We start from the raw sequence: 26234 nt of genomic DNA on the forward strand, positions 1-26234 counted from the left end.
AAAATGGTACAACCTGTGCAACCAAAAGAAGGACACAAGGGACTGGTATTTTTTGTCTCCTATTATCTTCTCACTAAAAACCATGAGAAATCTAAGAACTCAGACTCTGAAGCAACTGGTTTGTGGTATTCTTACCCAATTTCAGTCCTATTGTGTGTAAGAAAGCACATAAGAGGTATTTAAACTATCCTTATTCTATAGAAAATCAATAATAGAAAACACGGAGACTTCTAATAATAGACAAATGTATTAAACCAGGAAAAATGAAACAGATATGAAGAGGAAAACAGGTAGAAAAACTACCACTTGCAATGAAAGAAAAGTCATTTACAGTAAAAAAAAACCCACCTTTTTATCTGCAAATTAAAGGGGTAAAACTAAGAATACTTGATTGTATAAGGAAATTAACGTGAATGTTCAATCAGTGCTGGAGAAACTAGATTGGTACCAGTTAACAATATCAAGAGCCTTAAAGGGTATTCATAATCTTGGATTTAGTAGGTTCACTTATGGGAATTTTAACTAAGGGAAAAAAAAATCAGTTTGCACAAAAATGCACTTCCATGTTACAATGACAAAATATTAGGGGAAAAATATATCCCAAAGGTTGACCATTAAACCCATACAACAGAATGCTATGCATTTACTTAAGTGATGCTTATAAAATTTATAATGGCATTTGGAAAATGGTCTTACTTTTTCTTAAAGCAAAGTATAAAAATTCTATATAGTATTATATGATCCCCTTTTACAAGAAAACAATGCCAGAAAGAGATATGTCCAAATGCTACTACTGATGGATTCTCACCTAAAAGAATTAATTTTGCTTCTTTTCACATTTCTATACTTTCAAAATTCTCTACAATGAGCAACTAATTAAATGGATAATGAAAGAAAAAAACAAAGAGAAGAACAATTCTGATTAAAGACGAAGGACTGAACACATGTATTTAACTTAACTTACTCCTAAAAAAAACCACAATAAAAAGTTGTTTTTCTTTTAAAATGTACAGATTACTAAGCCCAAAAATAATGGAAGAGATAACTGAAACACAATTTTGGAACTAGAAAGCAGATGACACTAAGGAAAACTAAGCAGCAACCCTTTTTATCCCAAGAGGCTGATGAGTTGGTTGAAACAAGTACCTCTGCAAACGGGGGGTGGAGGGAGACCAAAGCAGGAGCAGTGGTGAAGGGCTGTGGAGGCACAACTGCACCTCGGTGCTCCTTCTCCTGCACTCTGCTCAGCCAGGTGACTACCGCCTCACTCCAACAGTAAACAAAAGTACACAGGGGACTGGTGTTTTTTTGTAACCAGCTAAACGATGTTACATTATAACTCTGATAGACTATAGGATTTAAAATTGCTAGGGACTGGGCGTGCTGGATCAGATGCCCCTATCGAAAAGGAATTTTTAAAGTCCACTACCCTACAAAGACTCCCAGTGGCCTGCACTCACCTAGATGTACCCTTCCAATAATCTTCTGGGTGCCCACTCCTTTGGCGATCCCTGCCCACCGACGGTCCACCAGCCTCATTATATTACACCTTTCTGCACAAGCTTGGCTCATAATGGTCATCTGGGCACCTGGAGGTGGAGGGAAACATCAGATAACAAAGATAAAATCCACATGTGTGGGAAGATAAAAAAATGCAGCACTAAGAACAGGGCAGAAAGCAAGTATACTCCCAAGCTTCTGTCTGTGTACGATTTTTCCTACCTAGCGGGCTTCCTGCTACACTTAGTTCAACTTTCAGTTTTACATTGCAATCTGAAACACAGTGTAGAAACTTCACATTGAGGGAAATAACATTATTTAAATGTAATAATTAAATGATATTTTAAAACTTTAAACACAGAAAGCAAAACTACGTGGAAAGGATCTCCAAAAAGTCAAACTATGTCTACAGATGGAAACACTCAATTAAGCACTACTGCACCCTCAGATCAGTTTTCACTGAGTATCTCTAAACATCTTACCAAGTTATTTTTATTTCAAACTCTGGGACACTCTAATTTACCAGTTAAAAAATACATCATGCAGTCTCTCAAAAAACTGTAACTGAACTCTCCATTCTCTGCTCCAACAATTAGACCCTCTTTCCTATCAGGAAGAGGGCACTAAGGTCTTTTCTCTCCTGGTTACATACACTCACCCACAGAGCTGGAGTCAGCCTGTGCAGCAGACAGACACTTCTCTAATCTTTACCTAGGGTCCTAATCTCTCCCACAGAATCTAGTTCCACATTCCTGTGTGTTTGGACATGTCTATCTCAAAGCCAATAGGTATAAATACTCTTTCTCCCCAAATAATTCTCACTTCGGATTTCTCTCTTTGCCAATGGAATCCTTTTTCTTACAACCATAAAACAGAGGCAACTGTTCACTTTCGACCCCTCTTCTTATAGCCTTCTCCCAACTCTCAAACTCAGTTCCAATCCTGTTAATAAATTCTGGGCAATTTCTGACCTTTCTTCTTCTAACCATAGCAGTCAACCTGGCTCACGCTCTATCCCTCTAGCTAGTGGACAACTTCTCTGGCTTCCAATCCTTTCTGTGGATATACAGTTTAAAGCAAGGAAATAGTTCTGATCTTTAGGGGTACAGAATACTCCAGAACTGCCACTGCCTTCAATCTTCTTAAAATACCACCTTCTTCAGATCCCTTATTCATCTGCTCAAAGGTCCTCAAAGGTTCCTACTCTTTATAAGATCTTCAAACCCACATCACCACAGCCTCAGATCCCACCTCACCCTGGTCCAACTATTTCCAGCTGCTACAGACTGAATGTTTGTGTCCCTCCAAAATTCAGGTTGAAACCTAATTCCCAATGTGATGATATTAGGAAGTGGGGCCTTTGGAAGGTGATTAATTAGGTCATGAGTGTGGAACCCTCATGAATGGGATTTAGTGCCTTTATAAAGGAGACCCCAGAGAGCTCCCTCTCCCCTCCCACCATGTGAGGACACAGGGAGAAGATGTTCATCTATGAACTAGGCATCAGGTACCCAATTTGCCAGCACCTTTTTTTTTTGGGCTGCGCTGCACAGCATGTGGGATCTTAGCTCCCCCACCAGGGATCAAACCCGCACCTGCACTGGAAGCGCGGAGTCTTAACCGCTGGACCGCCAGGGAAGTCCCTCTGCCAGCATCTTGATCTTGGACTTCTCAGCCTCCACAACCGGGAAATAAATCTGTGTTGTTTATAAGCCACCCGGTTTACGGTGTTGTTATGGCAGCCCAAACGGCCTCAGATACCAGCCTTACAGCCTGACTGCTGTAAACCTTCCACTTTACGCAGAGGAAGGTGTCTCCTTTGTCTCTTACTCACTCTGACCCTCCTGTAGAGTGCCCCTTCCTCTACTTTCGCTTTCTCTGAACTCTACTTATGCTTTAAGGCCCAGCTCAAGACCCATCTCCTCCCCAGCTGACTGTCCTCTCCCAGTGATCTCTCCTCTCATTCAATTTCAACACTTCCTGTTCATATTACTCACAGATAACTTACACTTTATGGGCACTTAAACCTCTTGGCATTTGAGGAAGGTTAGAGTCAAGAAGGCCCAGAAATAATGAAGGAAAAGGGAATTTGGGAAGGCAATTCTTTTCTTCCCCGCTTCCTCACTCTACTCCTCATAAGCTAGTTATTGGTGTAAAGTCTGCAAACCCAGGATGAGAAGGGTCCCTTTCATTGCTCTCCTGCCTTTTCTTAAGACTCAGGTCAAAGCTCCAATCCTCTACCCATGGAGACAGCTCAGTTCAAATGCCCTCTCTTTGGAGAAGCCACGCCTGAGCAACCCAGTCAGAGTGAGAATGTGGTCTTTATGTTCATCCAACACACATCTGATTTTTGCACAGTGGTTAAGAGTTCTGATAGATCTGGGGCTGAATCCAAAGCCTACTGCTCATGAACTTTGAATACCTGGAAGAGTGACTTCCCCCCTTTATATCTAAGTTTCCTCATCTGTAAAACAGGGATAACAGAACACAGCTCATAGGGATAGTCTGAGGATTAAATAAAATTGAAGATGATATACTAAGCACCTAGCATGGTGCTTGGCACATAGTAAGGGCTCAATAAATGCTGAGTCTCTTATGAATTTATCTCTCACTCATAGGAGCCCTATGAAGCTCCAGTCTTACCCCCAAGCACTCAGCACAAGGTCCTGCACATAGCACTCAACAGTAAATAATCAGCAGATTTACTCCTCCCAGGAACATATGCATCTCAGGACACAAACTCTTAACAGTTGAAACCTAGCATGTGCTCAGGTATTTGTGGATGAACGAGTGGAAGAAAACCTACTTGAGCAGGGGTTTTTACTTCTCTAGGAACACACTCGTTATCTCACGGCCTCAAGAGAGATACCTAGAATGAAGGCACAAGACCACTCGATTACACTCACATGGTGCTGCCCTGTGTGGTCTTACTAAACAGCAAAGTGTTGTTATTAAGAGAAAAGGTGCCAGTTAGTACAGGCATTATCTGAATGCTCAAGTGGGGAACTCTCGTCTCCTGACCTGGCTGGTAAGTTCTTTAAGGGCAAGAACCATGCCCCATACACCCTTATACTCCTCACAGCTCCTGGTAGAGTGCTGGCACACAGACCAAGCTGAAATATCTGTTTGACCTCTACCCTACACACCTCCTTCTATATATATATATTTTTTTTGTGGTACGCGGGCCTCTCACTGCTGTGGCCTCTCCCGTTGCGGAGCACAGGCTCCGGAAGCGCAGGCTCAGCGGCCACGGCTCACGGGCCCAGCCGCTCCGCGGCATGTGGGATCTTCCTGGACCGGGGCACAAACCCATGTCCCCTGCATCGGCAGGCGGACTCTCAACCACTGCGCCACCAGGGAAGCCCTACACACCTCCTTCTTATAGCTCCTTATTCTAAACCCATTTACTCCCGTTTCTTATAGAGGTATCCTAGAAATTAGGATGCCAAATAAGGGGAGGTAGGAAGATAAAGGAAGACACTGCAAAATACAAAACTGGTTAAGAAATAATTAAAGAAAAACCTATTACAAAGAAAAGATTGGCAAGTGAAACAATAACCCTTGGGCTTGTTAGTTAGCTGTCCAAAGGACTACTGCCATCTTTAACGGACACCAGTCTCCCCTTCTCCCTGTGTCAGGTCAGAACGTTGGATGTAGAGACAAAGACACAAAAGATGGAGACATCACCTGAGTCAACAAAGGCTTTCACAGGATGTCCATTCACTTTGCAGTTAATATAAAGCATCACTACTTGGCCAAAACTTTCCGGAGCCTCTTCCATAGCTATTGTCATGTTTTCCTCAATGTTCTGTTGCCTGTAACAAACCAAAACCAGGCACACTAAAAGCATTATTTCCATGAAGAGCAATCTGTTTCAAAGTCACAATATTAAAAACAGACCTGTAACATATCTTTTCCTCCAACTATAGCGGCTGAGTCGTGGAAATGGAAATTGGTGCTCTATCCTGAAATATGTGATTTAGCAGGAGGAAGTGAGATATATAATGGGCAGAAAATCTAAAGGCATACAAATCACCTTCATGTAAAAACAATTATGTTCCTTTTACAAGCTCAGAAACAGGAAAACAAACTTCTGGAGAGTAAGGGTCACAACACTTTTTATCCTGTAGAATGTTAGAATTTCATCAATGCTCCAATTTAAACTGAGGATTTACTGGGTATCTGGGTACATTTTCTATGTCCACTGCATTAAAAATAGTTTGCAAATATAATATACAGATGTTTCAACTGCTTGTGTTACATCTGCTGCTTAATTTCCAAATCTGTACAACATTAGATTAGTTTCTAATCTGTAAAACGAGAACAATAATTTCTATCATAGGATCGCTGAGAGGTATAAAGCATCTAGTACACAATGCTAAGGTAAGAGCAGACGCTCAAAAATATCTAACTACCTGGCTGTCACTTAGAAAACTATACACACACACATGCGTCATAGTTCACCTGGTCCATCAAAATATTTCTTCAAAATCGAATATATTCTAATTCTTACGTGAGAAAAGCACATAAAACGGAGTTCCAGCTTACTCCAGCATCTCATGTCTTCCTCCCCAACTCTTCTAGAAACATCATCAAAACACTACAAACATTAATTTAAACTACAGCTGGGGCCAGGCAACTTTGCTGAAGACTGAGACAATTACAGAACAGGGTCCAAGGTGGGATCAACTACAGCTGTAAGCCAGAGGCTGGCAAACTACAGCCCACTGTTTGTTTATGGGAACACATCCACACCGTTCACATAGCTGCTTTCACACTGCACTGGCAGAACTGAGTGCTACCGACAGAGACTGCATGGCCGGCAAAGCCTAAAATATTCACTACCTGGCTCCTTATGGAAAAAGTTTGCTGACCTCTATTCTAAACTGTAGCGCCGGTCCCTTCTGTAATAATACTCTAGCCCAATTGTATTGATGGCTTTATCAGCCAGTCTATAATAAAATATTAAATTTTTCAGAAAGTCAAAGGTAAACTTGTTTAATTTAGCCTGGCAAATATGCGAGCTACTATATACCTCAGTGTACACATACCCTGTGTAATCACTGGTGTAGCGTATCAAATAAAACTGCTATAGGCATTCTATACAATTACACAGCTTTTCTCCTAGGTCACATTATTAAATTTAAAAATAACCTAAAATTAGTTGTGCACTCCTGACCTTACTTTGATTCCAACCAAGATACATTTCAGCAAAAAATCATCTGAAATAATACCAGTTACTTTGGCTATCCTGGGCTCTATGTCACTTTACAGGCACAAGGTTTTCTCCTCTAAAAGAACACATGCATTGTCCCAGTTCCCCTACCTCACCCCTGGGAAGAAACACGAGCCTATGGATGTGCCTCGTTTCACCTCTCTTCCAATAGCTCGGTGTCATGGTTTGGCTATGATGCCTCCCCACTGCCCCGCCCACCCCTCCTGCTTCCTGGCTTGAATGCAACTGTTCTTGAGAGTTATGTCAGGCTCACTTATAGCTGCAATGCGGTCTAGTTCAGAAAACACAAATATCTTCCCATTTCTCTGCATAGATTTAACTAGCGGGATGTTTCTCAAAGATAGTTATTAGTATCCAATACAATTAATGGGAACACTATACAGACAAGAACACAAGTGAACGGCTTAGGGCTATCAATTGATTCTGGTGTATTTACATTTCTCTGATTTCAAATGTACTCAGAGAAATAAGAAACCCTTTATTTGACTTCCAAGTTAACAGTGTAATATAATGACCAAGTTAGGCTTCATTTAAGTAACCAAAGATGATGATCAGGCCCCTAAAAGGAGTAGCCTTACAGTTATTGTTCTTAGTTATACTAAGCCCTTCACAACTAGCAATAAACCGAATCTGGAATGGGGGAAAGCAACTGTTCTTTTATTCAAAGGGACGGACTGAACAGCTTCTTGCTTGTGACTAGTAAGGGGACCAAGGTTGGCACTAGTATCCTTGTATGTGCTTAGGCCCCACCCCTTAAGATTCTATCTATCTATTTATTTATGGCTGCGTTGGGTCTTCGTTGCTGTGTGAGGGCTTTCTCTAGATGCGGCGAGCGGGGGATACTCTCCGTTGCGGTGCGAGGGCTTCTCATCGCGGTGGCTTCCCTTGTTGTGGAGCACAGGTTCTAGGTGTGCGGGTTTCAGGAGTTGTGGCACATGTGCTTATTTGCTCTGCGGCATGTGGGATCTTCGCGGACCAGGACTTGAACCCGTGTCCCTTGCATTGGCAGGCAGATTCTTAACCACTGCGCCACCAGGGAAGTCCCACTCCTTAAGATTCTGATTCATCAGATTTGGGAGTAAAGCCTGAGCACCTGCATTTTTAAAAGCTTCTCATATGACTTTAATGCTGCCCCAGGTGAGAACCATAGCACTAGAGAATCTGGAGCTAGAAACCAGTCCTGCAGTCAGTTTATCTGCTGAGCCCAGTACAAGAACTGTGGAAGGAGACCGGACTTAGGACTATAAGGTTCCTCTTTGTACAGTTTTCTCCAATTCAGTCATGTCCAAGCCCTGGATTTAATCAGGGCTCATGCATTATGTCTAAGGAAAGAGTGCCCAATCAGTTTGAGTAGCCAGCCTAGTAGTCTCACCAAACTGGGGGCTTCTGCTCAGTCCTGGGGTCATCTACCTGGAGTTGCCTTAATAATGTGCTGTGGGCTAGTCAGGGAGTCTTTATCAAAATTTTAGAAAGTCATTAAATTAGGTAGCTGTATTTTTGTAATGTTGAATCAAAATGCAAGGAAAATGGAAGAGGAGAGAATAAACTAGAAGACTGAAGCTACTACCTCAGATGCAAAATAAGGAATCTACCTCAAAGCAGATGCCCAACAAATACAAGATCACCTGGAGTTTGGGAACCCTAGATTCTCTAAATCTTGCTCTTTGGGCAAAGGAGTCATTACCTTATATCTTCTTCTATCTTTGCCTGAGCTTCAAGATCAAAAGGGTCCGCAGAAAAGAGACGAATCCTTTCTTGCTCTCTCCGGGCTCGGTCCTGCTGCTGCTCCACCAAGACCCTAGAAAATTTCTCTGCAAAAACAGTGGGTAAAATCTTAAAAACCATTATATTTTCATTCTTTATTAGTATTTTTCCACACTGAACAATTTCTCAAAATACAACTGTAAGAGATGCAGAAAGGATGGCTAGAAATCATTTAAAATGAGCAATTAACGTTTACTTTCTATTCTCTGCAGAAAAGATTACTTCTTCACCTAAATTTAGTGTAAAGAAATAATGTATCTGCTGGGGCTTCCCTGGTGGTGCAGTGGTTAAGAGTCTGCCTGCCAATTCAAGGGACACAGTTTCAAGCCCTGGTCCAGGAAGATCCCACATGCCGTGGAGCAGCTAAGCCCGTGCACCACAACTGTTGAGCCTGTGCTCTAGAGCCCACGAACCACAACTACTGAGTCCACGTGCCACAACTAATGATGCCCGCGCGCCTAAGAGTCCGTTCTCTGCAACAAGAGAAGCCACCGCAGTAAGAAGCCCGTGCACCACAAAAGCAGAGCCCGCTCGCCGCCAACTAGAGAAAGCCCACGCACAGCAACAAAGGCCCAACATAGCCAAAAATAGAAACAAACAAATAAATAAATTTATATATATAAAAAAGAAATAATGTATTTGTAGACATCATCTCAGAGACGATGACTTTTCAATTTAAATCAGTGTGGCAGATAAATGATGCTACCCCTCCCCTCCCCACTGCCCTTATTATCCTATTACCTAGAAATAAAAGAGAGCACTACTATCCCTCTTTTCCTCTTCTACTTTTGTTTCCTTTACAACACACTCTGCCTTAAAGCAGATAAATTATAAGCAAACTACTGTTTGTCTATATTACCCGATGGATACGAAGCAGGAAAATTAGCAAGGAGAAAACACTGCTTGCTGTAAGATGGATGTATGTTACAAGAACCACCTTTATTTGCTATCTCGTAAATGTGAGTACATTCAAATGTATAAATGTACAAGTGCCATCATCATGGTCTTTGGCAAGATACGCTGCATAAGACATTAAAGAAACCAAAATAATGGTCATATGAACTAATACACACAACAGGGATGAATCTAAAAAACACTGAGTGAAAGACGCCTGACACAAGGGAGGACATACTATATGATTCCATTTACATGAAGATGAAAATTAGGCAAAACTAACCTCTAAGTATCAGAATACTGGAGCCTATAAGGGGAGGAAACTGACTAGAAGAGAACATAAGGGAGCTTTCTGGAGTGAAAGAAATGTTCTATATTGTGATTGGGGTGCTGGTTACATTAGTTTGTCAAAACTCAACGAACTGTATACCTAAAATCTAAGTATTTCTCTGTAGGTAAATATTACCTAAATTTTAAAAATGGTTATTGAGGAATAAGTTATTAAGTGTGTTATGTTTTAAAATTTAATCAGTAGGGTTTCATAAACCCAGGAGTAAAACTGGAGAAATGTGCAGAGAAAACTTTATTCATAAAGATGGCTAAAAACAAATGTTCTGTTAAATACAAGAATGGCTAAAATATAGCCCCAAATAAACTGTTGGTGACAACCGCACTACTGTTAAATTTAGGGTGAATGAGAATAAAGGGGTTGCACTTTGCCAAACAGGCTGGTGGCCCTGGACCTGTTTTCCTGGAACGAAATCATTTTAACTGGCATCAGCTGGTTAACTGGTACTCTCTTTAACTGAGGTTCTAACTAAACAGGTTAAAATATCAGTACCTGGTCATTACAAGATATTATCTGCAGAAAAAGAAAAACCACACACACAAAATAACAAACAAAAAAAAACCCCTGAATCGCTATGCTGTACACCTGAAACTAACACAATATTGTAAATCAATTATACTTCAATTAAAAAAAAAATCTGTACCTGGGTTATACACTGCTAAAATGATTAGGGAAAAAAAAAAAGGAAGGAAAGGAAAACGAAGGTGCTGGTTGAGCTGCTTCAGAACTCTACATAGCCCTAAAACTGTCACTATTGCCAACTAACTCAGCCTTTGACATCAGCGCTAATTTACCTCTCACAGACCAACTGATATGTTCAATACAACATGCGACACAGTGGGCTGAACACACCAGTTGCTTGAGTTTCTCCACATTTGCCGTGATACAACTATTCACCTCAGGTCAGCTTGACAGCCTTCACATTTCATAAGCTTACCAAGATCTCCACTGAGCAGAGCATCTGCCAAGGGTGGATTGCGTTCCTTCAACAAGGACAGCTCATGGGGGTTGGCCAGCAACATGTCTCGGAGCAAGGCTGGATTGTCCAGGCCCTGAGGAGATGAAGCTACCTCTCCAGGAGATGAGTGGGACTGCTGTGCTCCTGCTGGCTGGCGCTGCCGGGTGTTTGACGTGCCAGGCACAGCTATGCTACGGAAGTCTATTCGGGGTAAGTCTGTTGGGGAAAATCGATTCGAAGTTTACTTCAAATGACTCCATAAAAACAAGTATTTGAAGGAAACAGCAGATTTGCACATATGTGGTATGCAGTAGTAGTAGATGGTAATCACAGACATTCCGAATGCGCTTTCCCTGGTTCTTTCTCACGCTGACCTTGAATACAAAGACTGCAGTCCGAGAGTGAATAGGTAGGAAAGAATAGAAAAACAGAGGGTTGGGGAGTAGAGGTAGGGATAGGAAGACAATGGTAATAATCCCAAATTCTTGGCTTATAAAATATCCCAGGATAATAAGTTTTTACTTACTTATGTCTTTAAAAAAGCAAAGCCAATCTCAAACATAACCACGTAAAGCTCGATGTGGTTCTTAAGAAAAATCCTAGTCTGCTTTCACATATGCTCCAAAGAGCCCTGACACCTTGGGTAAAGAATACCATACATAACAAGTGAACAGCATAAATGTTAGATGTTAACTTCTACAAGTATGTGCCACACTTATTAGTTCTTTGAATTTACACTTTCATCTGTGCATCACTGCTAACTCTTCTCATACCCTGGAAAGCTAGTAGGTGTAATCATTTCACAGGAGAGAAAAAAACAAGAAAAGAAACCTGCACAGGTTCTCAGTGCTCAGTACACCAAAAGATTTAACAGGTTCACAGGCCACACTCCCAGGTTCTATAATCCAAGGTGAGCTGACCTTACTAAAGTGAAAGGAAAATAAAAGGGAACCTTACCTCAAGGACCCACATATTATATGATTCCATTTATGAAATGTCCAGAATAGGAAAATACAGAGACTGAAAGTAGACTGATGGTTGCCTAGGGCTAGGAGGCATGAGGGCAGGTGGGGAATGACTGCTGATGAGTACAGAGTTTCTTGTAAAGATGATGAAAATGTGCTAAAATTGATCATAGTGATGGTTAGGCAATTCTGAATATACTAAAAATCAGTGAATTGTACCCTTTAAATGAGTGAATTGTATGGTAGTGAATGATATCTCAATAAAGCTGTTATTGAAAAAAAGAATTGTATTTTTAAATAGGAAAAAGAAAACAAAAAACGTAAAACCCTAGGTATAACCAGAATGATGGGCTAAGACTGAGTGAATCCACATTTCTTGAACCCCAAAATGTATCTGATGATTGCACCTGCTCCAAGTCTGGGGCTGTCCTGAAGCCTTTTGGACTTCAAAGAGAAAAAGAAAATGCTTAAACTCAGGAGTAAGGTTTGTGCCTCTTAGCATGGGTTCAAGTAGGCACTTTTCTTCAAACAGACCTCAGCTGGCAGTGTGTGTGTGTGTGTGTGTACGTGTACATGGACATGAACTTCGAACCAATGAAAAAGTGAAGTGAATAAGATGATCTTTGTGAGGTAGTTAATCTAGGTCAACCAGCAAAACATATATGGGCGGGTCTTCCTTATGGGTTGAGAAATTTTTATCTCAACCTTGTTATACTTATCTTGAGAGTCCACTCACTTCGGAATAATTTTGAAAAACTTGTTTGTTTACCTTATAGATCAGAATTGCTTCCCCTCCCCCACCTACTGGCGCTCTTGTCCCTGTGGCACAGCACAGGAAAAACAAGAAACAGTGAATCTCAGAACTAACAGTTTCACCAAATTAACCACAGGAAGATTTGGGCTTTACTGATTGGCTTATGTGAACCTCTTCCCTTTCTAAAGTTTAACAGTAGCCCCAAGGGAATAATGTAATCTGGATCTGAAAGTAACAGGGCTTGATCGTCTCTTATAGCTCCAGTTTCAGGCTGAATGGAAGCACTGTGTTCTAAACTGGAGTCGGTCATCACCCAGACACCTAAACTCCTTTGAGTATCAGAAGCAAGCTATGGACCCTCTCCCCATCAAATGCACAGATGCCCACACAATTCTGCACACTATTTCAAGGACACAGACACTTCCTAACTCCCAATGCACAGATTCTAGATGTAGCATCTAAGATAACTGACAGTTTCTTTTTACATGATTAACAAAGATGGTGGGAAAGAACCAGGATTTGGTGGTCAGCTGCTTCAGGTTCATAAGGCTCAGTGTAACGGGAAAAGCACCAAGTTTTAAATCCTGTGCCTTCACTTACTAGCTATGAAGATATGATTTAAAAATTGTCAAGAGGTATCTCTTCCCTACAAAAGTTATGAGGTGACCTGAAATGTGGGTGCAAGTGCCTGGCTGATTGTAAAATGTTCAGCAAAGGCCTATCACTGAATGCCAGACACAAAGCAGCAAAAGTCAGCCAGGAAGCAGAGGCATATGCAGCGTCTCAAGTCCTTCTCAAGGATAAAATGATCACTGCTAACAACGGAAGCTCATATTTACTGACGGCTTGCTATGTGCTGAAGGTTTTACATGCATTATTCTCCCATCAACCCTACGAGTTGTGGTTAATTATAACACACATCTTACAGATGAGGAAATGGACTTAGAGTGTTAGCTTGTCCTAAGTTACCCAGCAAGCAAGTGGCAGAGTCAGGCAAATCCAAAACTCTGGCAGCCTGAATCCAAGGCAAATCCAAAACTCTGAACTATGCTATCTACTAATGCTTGCCAGGGCTGTGAAACCATTATGAGATGCCGTACTTGGGAACTGCACCGAAGGGCGAGGGTCTGCATTCTCCTTCTGTCGTAAAATCACAACGTCGCCATCTTTTAAGCCGTAAGAAGCCAGTGATCTGTGGTTGTCTGTGAGAGGTCTTTCAGCGTAGACAATCTGCAACCAGAAAAGATTGAATAGAATAAAGCACCGAGAAGCAACATGTCACAAAACAGAAAGACTACAGTTTTCCTCTTCATTAGAGAATGTCACTCCCTGCTCAACACCCTCCAGTGATTTCCCATCATACCTAGAATAAAAGCCAAAATCCTTCTCGTCAACTATTAGGGCCAAACAATTCGGCTCCCTGGCTCCCCCATGACCTCATCTCATACCATGATTGCTATTCCTCAAATAATACCAGCAACTTCCCCCTCAAGGCTGTTTCACTTGTTGTTCTCTCTACCTGAGGAATGTTCTTTCCCGGTTCATTTTTTTAAGGTCTCTGATCAAACACTACCTCTTCAGAGTCCTTCCCTAATATTTAAAATGCACCCTCACCTCCCATATTATATATTTTTTCTTTATGGTCTCTCTGTCCCACTAAAATGTAAGCTACTCTGAGGACAAGGACTTTACTTTTTTCACCATATCCCAAATGCCTAGAACAGGGGCCTGGTAGATAAATAGTGCCCAAGTATTTGCTGAATTAAAGGACAAATAAAGCTATGGGAAGTAGACAATTTTAGATTTAATATTGAGCAGGGAGGGAAATGGGAATGATTTATTCTGGGGATGATAACTGCAATACTATTAAATAATATGTTCACTCCCCACCCACAGGTTTTAGTGAGGTATAATTGACATACAACACTGTGTTCGTTTTAGTTGTACAACATAATGATGTGATATATGTATATATTGTAAAATGATTACCATGATATGTTTTGTTAACATCCATCACCCCATATAGTTATACATTTTTCTTCTTGTGATGAGAACTTTTTTTTTTTTTTTTCCCCAGTACGCGGGTCTCTCACTGCTGTGGCCTCTCCCGTTGCGGAGCACAGGCTCTGGACGCGCAGGCTCAGCGGCCATGGCTCACGGGCCCAGCCGCTCCGCGGCATGTGGGATCTTCCCAGACCGGGGCACGAACCCGTGTCCCCTGCGTTGGCAGGCGGACTCTCAACCACTGCGCCACCAGGGAAGCCCCCGTGATGAGAACTTTTAAGATCTACTCTTAGCAACTTTCAAATATATGATACAGTGCTGTTAACTCCAGTCACCCTGCAGTACATGACTGTACTGTGTCCACTTTTAAATGGTCTCACACACAAGCTTCCCGAGTTCTTCCTTCTCTTCGACCTTCCCCAAACTTTTATCACTTTTATGTTTATGAGTGGAAGATAACAGTGGAAGAAATTTAAAAAAGAACAATTAAACACAGATGGAAAAAAGGATCAGGGATGTATTACTAAGGAAAATATTTTTATGATGTGCAATCGAACACTGAAGATAAGCCTGAGAGCATAAAAACAGATGAAACAACGGGCTGTGGAAAGAAAAGGGACAAAGGGCATACTATGATTTCACCATGAAGGAACACAAAACCTAACCCGCATCATGACCTACTCTGTAGAGGGGCATTCAGAACAGACTCTGGCTTTGAAAGGTTTTCTTCTTAACAATTCACTTTCCATGAGGCCACTGGCAAACTGAGGAACTTGAGTTCTGTCCTGGCTCTGACAGGGCCCCCGACACTCAGCTGGTCCAGGCTTCACAGTTCCCATTTGTCAAGCAAGCAGTTGGGGCTAGATAATCATTACACCTATCCCTTCCAGGTCTTTCTGCTACACTACCACTTTACAATGTTTCCTCAAGTGTCCTCATAGCTCTCATAGTAAAACTGCCTGACACAGAACCTGAAAAATACAGGATTTAAACTGGAAAAAAAAAAGATCTGTCTTATCTGATCTCAGAATTTGCAATGACATGAGAAATAGAACAGGAAACTCAATTTAGTTCCTTCCAAAATCAAATACTTCTGGGGTTAAACAAAAAAATGATCTGCAGAATTTGTAGGCTGAATTATATTTTTTAAGTTCTATACAGGACTAGAAAAAGTATTGTTAGTTCTTACCCTCACCTGTGAAGTTAAAATTTGTTACAATAGATTGCAACTGTCATTCTATCGACCCATTCACTCTCCCTTATTTAAGCATATATCTCATAGTAAAAGTATACCAGAATCAACATAGATGGTTTGCAATACAACCTGAGTCATATTATAACTTCTGGGATTGCTTTAAAAACCACCACAAATCTGAAGTGACAAGTGTCATGGGTTGAGGTGTGCAGCAAGAAAGAGGCATGCAAGAGAAATGCCATGCAGGCAGCTCCTACAAGGGGGCTTCAACTCTGTGAAGCAACCACCATGAAAGTACCAGTGGCCTAAGGCCTACTCCTTAATTTTCTAGGGTCAGAAATTCAACTATCAGTATATTTAGAGACACAGGATCAGTCAACGTACTCTAACTGTACTTATAAGAGAACATTTACTTGTCTACAACGAGAAATCAAACTCGGGAGAATCAGAATGCTCCTATCCACAAGATCACTGAATTTTCTTCAGGCTGGAAATGCTACATGGAAAGCTATATTAAAATGGCAGACGGCTACCACTGAGTGAGCTCCTACTGGGAGCCGGCATCTTACTAGGTTCTCGCAGTCTTCCACCTAATCCTCATATCCTCTCGTTTAAGTCTCATAATCAATTTATGAAGTAGATATTAATTGTCCCATTTCATGTACAGGGAGACAAATTACTGTTAGGTGACCTGAGGCTCCATAGCTATTGAGAAGAGAACTGGGATTGGAGCCACATCTGCCTGACTTTACAGCCCATACCCTTTCCTAGTACCACATACAACTTTCCCAAATATAAGTCCAAAGTGGCATGGTGAATTAGCTGGGTGACCTTTACAAGAGCTGTTAAGCCACCTATCACTCCTAAGGGCCTCTACTCACCAGGGGGATCAAACACTGTCCACTGCTCAACGTATCACCTGCCCTGAACATGAAGAAAGGAGCACTCACTACCAACCCCTCACTCTCTGGATTCCCATTTTACAGATGCCATACATCATTCCATCACTGTTCAGCTAAACAGTTTTTCCTCAGCAGACAACATAATTTTTTAAAAAGAAGGCGGCCTGACCTAACAACAAAAATGTAAGATCCAGGTAGTCAGTACCATCCAACATGTAACATGAAGTGTGGAGGACTGCTATCTGCCCCAATCTCCTAAAAATACTAGACTGCAGAATGTAGGTAAGGATCAAACATTCTTCATACTGACAAAGCAGCAGGTGTATACCATTCTAGTCCAAGGACATAGATGAGACAAGCAGTAGCTTAGTTGAAATTATGACTGCCACAAAGAACTGGTTTTTTTTCGTTGTTGTTAAAATAGGCTTAAGAATCTAAGACAATTATTCTGCAGCTTGAGTTCCAGAATAAATCAGAATGATTTTCCAACTTAATATGAGTATCTAGTAGACCAATGGTTTCAAATTTCTACCAGTCAAAACAAAATGAGTTTTGTTTATGGCATTGGTGATACTTTCTACCATTCATAATACCCAGCTCAAAGGTTATAAGGCTCAAAATTCAATTTTTGCCAGTTATAAGAACATACAACAGAAAAATTTATACAGCTACATGTCTTTTTTATTGCGGTACATGGGTCTTTCACTGTTGTGGCCTCTCCCGCTGTGGAGCACAGGCTCCGGATGCACAGGCTCAGCGGCCATGGCTCATGGGCCCAGCCGCTCCGCAGCATGTGGGATCTTCCCAGACCGGGGCTTGAACCCGTGTCCCCTGCATCGGCAGGCGGACTCTCGACCACTGCGCCACCAGGGAAGCCCTGCTACAAGTCTTAATCTCCAAAACTGGCACAACTGCTAGTACTTCTCCAGAGGAGGCACCCTAGAGACTGAATTCTCATCTTAACCAATATTTAACAATACACTAATTAATACAACTCCAAAGCCTTTAGGCATGATGTCAAATGTTTCCTGGTCTCTGAATGAGAGATTTCAATCAATCAACAGAAATCATAACAGTACATTTCTAGCATTAAGGATCATAAACTGGCCACGAAACCCTTGGAATCACATTTGAATGGCTTCATAATAGTATCTACCATTAGTTGAAAGCCCACTATATGCCAAGTGATCTACACATACCATCCCATGTAATAGTCAGCTTGACTTTTACAACCCTTCTGGAAGATAACTTGACAAGTTACTAAAAGCCTCCCAAAAGACCTGGCAATTCCATATCTAAGACTTTATCCTGAGGAAATAATCAGAAATGGAGACAAAGCCTTAAGTATAGGGCTTCCCTGGTGGCGCAGTGGTTGAGAATCTGCCTGCCAATGCAGGGGACACGGGTTCGAGCCCTGGTCTGGGAAGATCCCACATGCTGCGGAGCAACTAGGCCTGTGAGCCACAACTACTGAGCCTGCGCATCTGGAGCTTGTGCTCCGCAACAAGAGAGGCCGCGACAGTGAGCAGCCCGCGTACCGCGATGAAGAGTGGCGCCCGCTCGCTGCAACTAGAGAAAGCCCTCGCACAGAAACGAAGACCCAACACAGCCAAAAATAAATATAAATAAATAAAAACAAAAAAACCCCACAAAACTGAGGGACATCCTAGATTCCTCTTAAAAAAAAAAAAAAAGCCTTAAGTATTTAGGTATCCATGGACATGTTACTCATAACTGCTTCCAAATGTCCCCAATTCAATTCAAATGCCCAGCAAGGGACTTCCCTGGAGGCTAAGTGGTTAAGAATCCACCTGCCAATGCAGGGGACATAGGTTCAAGTCCTGGTCCGGGAAGATCCCACATGCCGCGGAGCAACTAAGCCCGTGTGCCACAACTACTGAGCCTGCCCTCTAAAGTCCCCGAGCCACAACTACTGAGCCCACGTGCCACAACTACTGAAGCCCACGTGCCTAGAGCCCGTGCTCCACAACAAGAGAAGCCACCGCAATGAGAAGCCTGCGTACCGCAATTAAGAGTAGCCCCCACTCGCCCCAACTAAAGAAAGCCCATCTGCAGCAACGAAGACCCACTGCAGCCAAATTTTAAATAAATAAATAAATAAATAGTAGACCATCACAAACTCTCTTGTCTCCCTCCCTCCCTCCTTTCCTTCTTTTTTTTAAAGTTTTTTTAAAAAAATTAATTAATTAATTAATTTTTGGCTGTGCTGGGTCTTTGTTGCTGCGTGTGGGCTTTCTCTAGTTGCAGTGAGCGGGGGCTACTGTTCGTTGTGGTGCACAGGCTTCTCATTGCGGTGGCTTCTCTTGTTGCAGAGCATGGGCTCTAGGCGCCTGGGCTTCAGGAGTTGTGGCTTGCGGGCTCTACAGAGTGCAGGCTTAGTAGCTCCATGGTATGTGGCATCTTTCTGGACCAGGGCTCGAACCTGTGTCCCCTGCATTGGCAGGCGGATTCTTAACCACTGCGCCACCAGGGAAGCCCTCCTTTCCTTCTTAAAAAAAAAAAAAAAAGCACAGCAAAATGAAAACTGTTAAATAAATTGCAGTACATCTGTATGATGGTATATTATGTGGCCATTAAAATGATAAACTGCAAGAATTTGAAATGTTATGGGAAAATGCTGACAATGCAGTGTTGACTGAAGAAAGGTATGAAATTGTTTATTACAGTTCAGGCCATATGTTTTAAAGATATATTTTACTATATAAGAAGAAAAAAATACATTAAAAAGCAAACTGCAGTTATCTCTGAGTTATAAGGTAATAAGTAATGGTGTTCTTTTCTCCTCTTCTATATGTTACAAGTTTTCTATAATGAATATGTGGTATTTATCAGAAAAGAAATACATGAAAATTACCTGTGAAAATAAACATGCCAAAACCAGCTACAAAAGAAATTCTGTTTCTACTGGTTTAAAATAGTGTTTTGGGCTTCTCTGTTGGCGCAGTGGTTAAGAATCTGCCTGCCAATGCAGGGGACACGGGTTTGGGCCCTGGTCTGGGAAGATCTCACATGCCGCGGAGCAAATAAGCCCGTGAGCCACAACTACTGAGCCCATGTGCCACAACTACTGAAGCCCACGTGCCTAGAGCCCGTGCTCCAGAATAAGAGAAGCCACCGCAATGAGAAGCCTACACACCGCAAAGAAGACCTAACACAATCAAAAATAAATAAATAAATTTATTTAAAAATACTAACAATAAATAAAATAGTGTTTTACAGGGACTTTCCTGGTGGCGCAGTGGTTAAGAATCTGCCTGCCAACGCAGAGGACACGGGTTTGAGCCCTGGTCCGGGAAGATCCCACATGCTGCAGAGCAACTAAGCCTGTACGCCACAACTACTGAGTCCACGTGCCACAACTACTGAAGCCTGAGCGCCTAGAGCCCATGCTCCTCATCAAGAGAAGCCACTGCAATGAGAAGCCCGCGCACCGCAACAAAGAGTAGCCCCCGCTCACCACCAACTAGAGAAGGCCTGTGTGCAACAATGAAGACCAACGCAGCCAAAAATAAAATAAATATACAAATAAATAAAAATAAACAAAATAGTTCTTATTTTAAACAAAATAAAAAAACAAATAGATCATGCTGTGTGCAGAGCTGCATTTCCAGGAACAGTTACTGCTATTATTTCGTATTTAAATATGCCTTCATTTGAGAGTTCTTATACATTCTGCACACTTTTTTTTTTTAACCACATGCCACCTACAGGGGTAAATTATAACAATCTTTCAAAAATGCAAAGATATTAATTTCAAGTGAAGCTAAGTTCTTAATAATTGTTTGAAGTTCCTCTAGCCAAGTCTGCATCAAAGCATCAAGCAGGGCCATGACCGGCTTCCAAACCCACACTTGTGTTAAGAGATGGAACATGCCCAGCTTCAATCACATGTGCAAGTGGAGATTGTTCCTATTCTAAATTTGTTATCACTGCATTATAACTACTGTAATCAGACTAGAGCTGTTAAAAATTAACACCCTTTCCAAGCATATCCTTATGCACAGTCGATGCTGATGCTGAAAGACTGAATTATAAACCAGTGATTCTTAATGTGGGGCAGACATGCGACACAGTTCTTTAAGGATGTAGGAAGAAAACAGAAAATAATTAGAATTTGCATTTCCATTTTAGTTTATCCTTCCTTAAATTCTATCCTGTGCCTGTTTATAATGACCTAAGATATTACTTCATGTATATAATTGATGTTTACAGCTATTACATACATGTAATATACATGCATTTATATTATGCATACACCATTAGTTCATATATATTATTTATTATATACATCACACAGATGCATGTTCCAAAACATTTTACTCAGAGGGATACGTGACCGAAAAAGTTTGCAGACCAGTGGTCTGGACACACAGTAACAGAAAAGAATAGCCAAAAACAAGAAAAAAAAAATTCCCGTTAGAAATGGAGTCAGAAATGGAGGTGAAGGAACGAGAACAGAGAAGGGAAGTAAGAGGAGTAAAGGTAAAGAGACCAGGAGAACTTGGAGAGGAAGAAGGGGAAGAGGAGTAATATGGGAGAACCCTGGGAGGTAAAGGAGGGGTGGGGGGAGGCCCCAAGTAAGTGAAAATGATGTATTTGTGCATAAAAACTACAATGATATTTACTATTATGACTTGGTGAAAGGAAATGACTCAAGTGTCTAGGGTGGATCCTGTTCCTGCTTGATGGGCAAGCAACTGAAAGACAACGGACCACCAGACATCCTAAAATAGACACTGTGTTAGGTTACAATGGAGCCAACAGAACAAACTTGAAAAACAGGAGCTGTTTACCGGCTATGTAATACAGGCTTAACACTAGTTGGAGCCCAGGTTTCCATATGCTAATTTGGCTTGGGAAGGAAGTGAATGCCAAAACACTGACCTAATGAATAAGAAAGAATTTGGAGTTAGCCTAACCGTTCAATTAATAAGGTACTGCTAACCTTCCGCACTGGCAGGACAGTGCCTGCCTTACCATACAATTAATCGTCTTTCGATCTGACACCCTCTTTTGGCTACAGCCATCTCAAAAAGTGCAGGACTACAGAAATCACAATCTTTGTCTTCTCCCAAGCCCAACAAAGTCAATTTACATTTTAATTTTTTATTTCCCCCACCAGCTGGTGATTATAACCAGGGTAGAAAGCACAGCCAGAGGGAAGAGAAACAACTGAAAAAGCCACCTTCAAAAATCTGAGTTGATTTTCCCTCCCTACTTAAACTGCTCTTTTCTAGCTCTCTACCTGAGGGATTCATTGACAGGAGCTGGTTCCTGAGTTTTTGTGGTTTCTTTTTTTTTTTTACAGAAGTTCCAAGAATCCCTTTTGCCAGAATGCCTATTTGAGTGACACCTTGTGCCCCCAAATAAATTCTTTCTTGATATTCAGCTTATGCCAAGGTTCTAAAGTTCAAAGTGTAAAGGAATCATACTCACTTCTGAACAAAATATTGACACACTTGTTTACCGTAGCACAGGGCAGAACAAGCTGTAGTGAGGCAATAGTTTTTGGAACTATTTCATAACTGCAGTAGCAAATCAAGATTTACCTTCTGGGGCCTTGGATGACTTCTATAATTTTCTTAATGTTTAGACTATGCCCTCCGAGGCCCACTTATCAAGTCAGGATTTAGATGTTTCAGTGTGAAGGCCACAGAGTTATTGCCACCAAATCTGTCTGGTGGCAGCGTCAGAGCATTTTAAGAATACATTTTAAGAATAAATTAAAATGTAAGAGCAGCTTAATTTCTTTCCAGCAGGGCAAGGGAAATGAAACAACCAAATCACACTGAGGCCATATTTAAGCAAATATCCTCATCTAGCACTGAGCTTTGAACTCACCCAAACTGAACTGTGACCTGAAAGAAAGAGGGATCTTGGCCTACTACCAGGGAAGAAACCACAGAAACAGTTTCGGTTGAACTAATAAATTACTTTAAAAAAATAATAATTTAACCAGAAACGCATGTGGTAGGGAAAAGAGCATCTCCAGAGGCTTCAAAACAAGGTGGTGCAAGTCTCAAACTTTTCCCTTCACTTCGAGCGCAAATCTCTACACTTAAAGGTAAATTACGTTTACTTAGGCAGGAGCCCTCTCCAAAAAAGCAGATGAACATCCATCTACCACAGTGATCCAAACTGGTATTTCTGGTTGGGGAAGCAGAATGCATGAACCCTTGCAAATCCACGGCTTCTTCTTAGGTCTACGCCGACACCCCAAACTCAAGAAATTAGAGAAGGGGTCAAAGAGCCACAAGGTGGGGCGGGCCGCCCGACAGTGCACGCGCTCCTCAGGCTGCAGTGGGTGCGTCTGCGGTCAGGTTCTCCGCTCTCTCCCCCAGCACCCCACCCCACGCTCGGGGCGTATGGGGGCAGCCACCGATTCCAGCTCCCTCCCGGATGCGGGGGTGGGCTGGGAATGGCCATCCTGCTTCTCCTCCACCCCCCAATTCCTCACCAGCAGCAAAAGGAGTGCGTGAGGCCCCAAGGCGGGAGGGCTAGCTCCGGAGGGAGGCCCCACTCGCCGCTCAGCGTACCTGGCTCTCGGCTGCGGGGATGCCGGACTCGAGCTCACACAGCGCGCGGAAGTTGTGCAGCTCGAAGTCGGCGTCGACCTGGAGGGAAAAGGTCACCTCGGAGAGGTCCCTCCGCACACAGTACACGGTGAGCAGCATGGCCCGGGCCCGACCCAGCTCGGCTCGGCCCGGCCTCGGCGCGGGGCGGCGGCGGCGGCGGGGCCTGGCTGGTGCTGCAGGCGGACGGCGCGGGCTGCTCGCTCGCCCGCCCGTTCGCTCCTTCCCTCCCTCACACACGCTCAGTGACTCACTCCCTCCCACCCTCACCAGCAAGTACAGCCGCCACCACCCGCCTGCAACTTCGTCTGCCTGCCTGCCTGCCGGCCTGCCTCCCTCCCACCGCTGCCGCCAAGCGCGCCAGCCGCCCGGCGCCCCGCCCCGCCGCAACGCCGATGCCGTAAAGCCCGCCTGACCCGCTCCGCCTTCGCGGCGCACCGGAGGGGCGGAGCTGGGAAGGGGAGGCGGGAAGTAGGAGAGGATTGCAGGGCTCTCGGGGCGGGAGAGGGTGGAAGGGCGAGGAAAGGGGAGCAAACGAAGAGAAAGAAATAAGTATTAATTGCTTGATTTAGTAAGTGACGTCGGTGGAGGACTCCAAAATCTCATTTATTCATCCGACAGGCATTTATTGAGCGCGTGTTGGCAAATAGCCACGTGGGTACAAAAATGCGTAAAAATACAGGTCTTTGCCCTTAACGAACTCTCAGACTGATACAGGAGACTGAGAACCTAGCAGATTGTTCTCAGACATATTTTCCAAAGTAGAAATTGAGGCTCAGACAGCTTACTTTTCTTCTTGTTCTGATGATTTACGGTTAAAACCAAAATCACGAACCCCTGCTCACTGGCCCCTGCTTTGCTCTTCAGCCCTGCCTCCTGAGCCCTGTCTGCACTCTGCCCTCTCTGCCACATTGTGACTTTCAGTTCCTCCTAAGCTCCATTTCCCTGCCTCGTAAATAGTTTTCCCTCTACTTGGACTGCTTCTTTCCTAGCCCTGGCAAACCCCAGCACCTATTGCAGTGCTTTTTATTGGGCACAGCTTAGAATCCACTCGATAAAATATGTGTTACTTTAATGGCCTGTTTAAGGCCACATAGCTGATGAGAAATAGAAGCCCAAAACATGAGGATGAGTCAGAAAACCGAAAGGGAAAGAGGAGGATACAATGGATACAAGATTGGCATCTCCCCATTTACTCCCCACTCCCCCATCCACGGAGTAGGGACACCCTCTTCTATTATAACAGGAGGGAAGGAGGGGTCAGGATGGCTATGGATGCAGGTAAGTGTAGGTAGGTTTGGTGGCAAGAAAGTAAGCGAAAGACCAGCAGAAGATGTATCTCTGTAAGGGAAGAGGGAAGGTTTTCTGTGGAGCATAAAGACAGAAGGTGGAGGGAGGGGGCGGGGTGGAGAAGAGTGGTTGTTATCAGGTACAGAAAGCCCACCACCAATGGCTTACGCAAGTGAGGGTTTATTTTTCTTACGGGATAGGAAGCCTGAAGGTAGACAGCAACATTGGTTCAGTGACTCAGTGATACAAGGGACAGTATTTTGGCAAATCTTTTGGCCTTTCCCTGAAGGTCATGATATAGCTGGTTGTCTCCACCCCATGCATCATTTTCTTGTTCAAGCAAGAGGTTGCCCAGGAGTCCCCCAGTAGGTTTCTGCTTACATCTGGCCAGAACTGTGTCACACAGATGCAAGAAAAGTCCAGGAAGGGGCTTCCCTGGTGGCGCAGTGATTGAGAGTCCGCCTGTCGACGCAGGGGATACGGGTTCGTGCCCCGGTCCGGGAAGATCCCACATGCCGCGGAGCAGCTAGGCCCGTGAGCCATGGCCGCTGAGCCATGGCCGCTGAGCCTGCGCGTCCGGAGCCTGTGCTCCGCAAGGGGAGAGGCCACAGCAGTGAGAGGCCCGTGTACTGCAAAAAAAAAAAAAAAAAAAAAAAAGCCAGGAAAAGTGAGTGTTTAGGTTTTCTCACCTCATTAAAAGGTATGAATGGGGTGCGCGGTGGGGGGTGGGGCAGGGGAGGGGTTGTAACAGGTTTTAGGTGAGACATACCTAGCGCCTACTACAGCAGAGAAGGTTTGAAATAACCATTGTAAGTTGAAGCAAATTGAGTAGAGAAATGATGTAGAATTTCCAGATGGTATCAAGGGTTCAGCTGAAGTTAGAATCATGAGCTGACAGATTTTTGTGTTACATTTTTTTCTGTTGGTGCCCAGATGTGAATGATTTTGTTTTCCAAAGATGGCCACGGCAATATCTTCCATCTTATATGTTCATGCTATAATGTAATCATGACATTCCTCCCATTAAGACATGGGGTATATGTCCCTCCATTTGAATTATGGCAGATGGACTTTGGCATAAGTGTCACTGTGTGACTTCTGAGGCTAGTTCATAAAAGGCAATATAGCTTCTGCCTGATTCTCTTGGAACACTTGCTCTTGGAACCCAGCAGCCATGCTGTGAGGAAGCCCAAACTACCCCAGGCAGTGAGACTACATGGAGAGAACATGTATAGATGGTTCAGGCAACAGCCTAGCTGAGATCAAAGCCAATTACCAGGAAAACCCTCCTAGAACGTGAATGAAGACACTTCCAGTTGATTTCAACCCTAGCTGTTGAATCATCTCCAGCCTTTGAGTCTTCCCAGCTGAGGCCCCAGACATCATGGAGCTGCCTCCACTGTATTCTTTCTGAATTCCTGACCCACAGAATCTGTGAGCATAATGAAATGGTTATTTTACATGACTAACTTTGGGGTGGTTTGTTACAAAGAACAATAATTGGTACACTGAATATAGGCACAGCCAATAAACTAAAAAAAAAGAGAGAACTTTTTATTGCAGCATAATACACAAAAAGTGCATGCATTTTAAGTGTATACGGTGAGTTTTCACAAACTGAACACCCCTGTTCAGAACATTATCAGTACCTCAAAAGCCCCCCTTGGGCTTCCCTGGTGGCACAGTGGTTGAGAGTCTGCCTGCTGATGCAGCGGACATGGGTTCGTGCCCCGGTCCGGGAAGATCCCACATGCCGCGGAGTGGCTGGGCCCGTGAGCCATGGCCGCTGAGCCTGCGTGTCCGGAGCCTGTGCTCTGCAACGGGAGAGGC

The 26234-nt window shown here is 43.1% G+C and overlaps 1 protein-coding gene and 1 long non-coding RNA gene across 15 annotated transcripts in view; one reads left to right on the forward strand and one right to left on the reverse strand.

Annotated features, from left to right (window-relative positions):
- DDI2 (DNA damage inducible 1 homolog 2) overlaps window positions 1-23370 on the reverse strand; it is a 41972-nt gene extending 18602 nt beyond the window's left edge. For 8 of the 14 annotated variants that reach the window (XM_019918906.3, XM_073795652.1, XM_073795631.1 and 5 more), the window contains exons 1-6: window positions 23079-23370; window positions 13521-13650; window positions 10681-10917; window positions 8421-8547; window positions 5188-5315; window positions 1461-1589 (exon numbers count right to left, since the gene is read on the reverse strand). In XM_019918906.3, coding sequence (XP_019774465.1) covers window positions 1461-1589; window positions 5188-5315; window positions 8421-8547; window positions 10681-10917; window positions 13521-13650; window positions 23079-23216 — 889 coding nt within the window. In that variant the 5' untranslated portion in view covers window positions 23217-23370. Of the gene's footprint in view, window positions 1-1460; window positions 1590-4306; window positions 4370-5187; window positions 5316-8420; window positions 8548-10680; window positions 10918-13520; window positions 13651-14409; window positions 17194-23078 lie in introns of those variants that run through there. The other 6 variants (XM_019918912.3, XM_019918909.3, XM_019918897.3 and 3 more) reach the window with 5 other exon arrangements.
- LOC117308663 (uncharacterized) lies at window positions 23067-23808 on the forward strand. The gene is made up of 2 exons (XR_004522763.2): window positions 23067-23205; window positions 23388-23808. It is a non-coding gene; the product is annotated as an uncharacterized lncRNA (long non-coding RNA).
- Window positions 23809-26234: the final 2426 nt, after the last annotated feature.

This window comes from Tursiops truncatus, chromosome 1 (assembly GCF_011762595.2).
Source record: "Tursiops truncatus isolate mTurTru1 chromosome 1, mTurTru1.mat.Y, whole genome shotgun sequence".
In the NCBI taxonomy this organism is placed as follows: Eukaryota; Metazoa; Chordata; class Mammalia; order Artiodactyla; family Delphinidae; genus Tursiops; species Tursiops truncatus.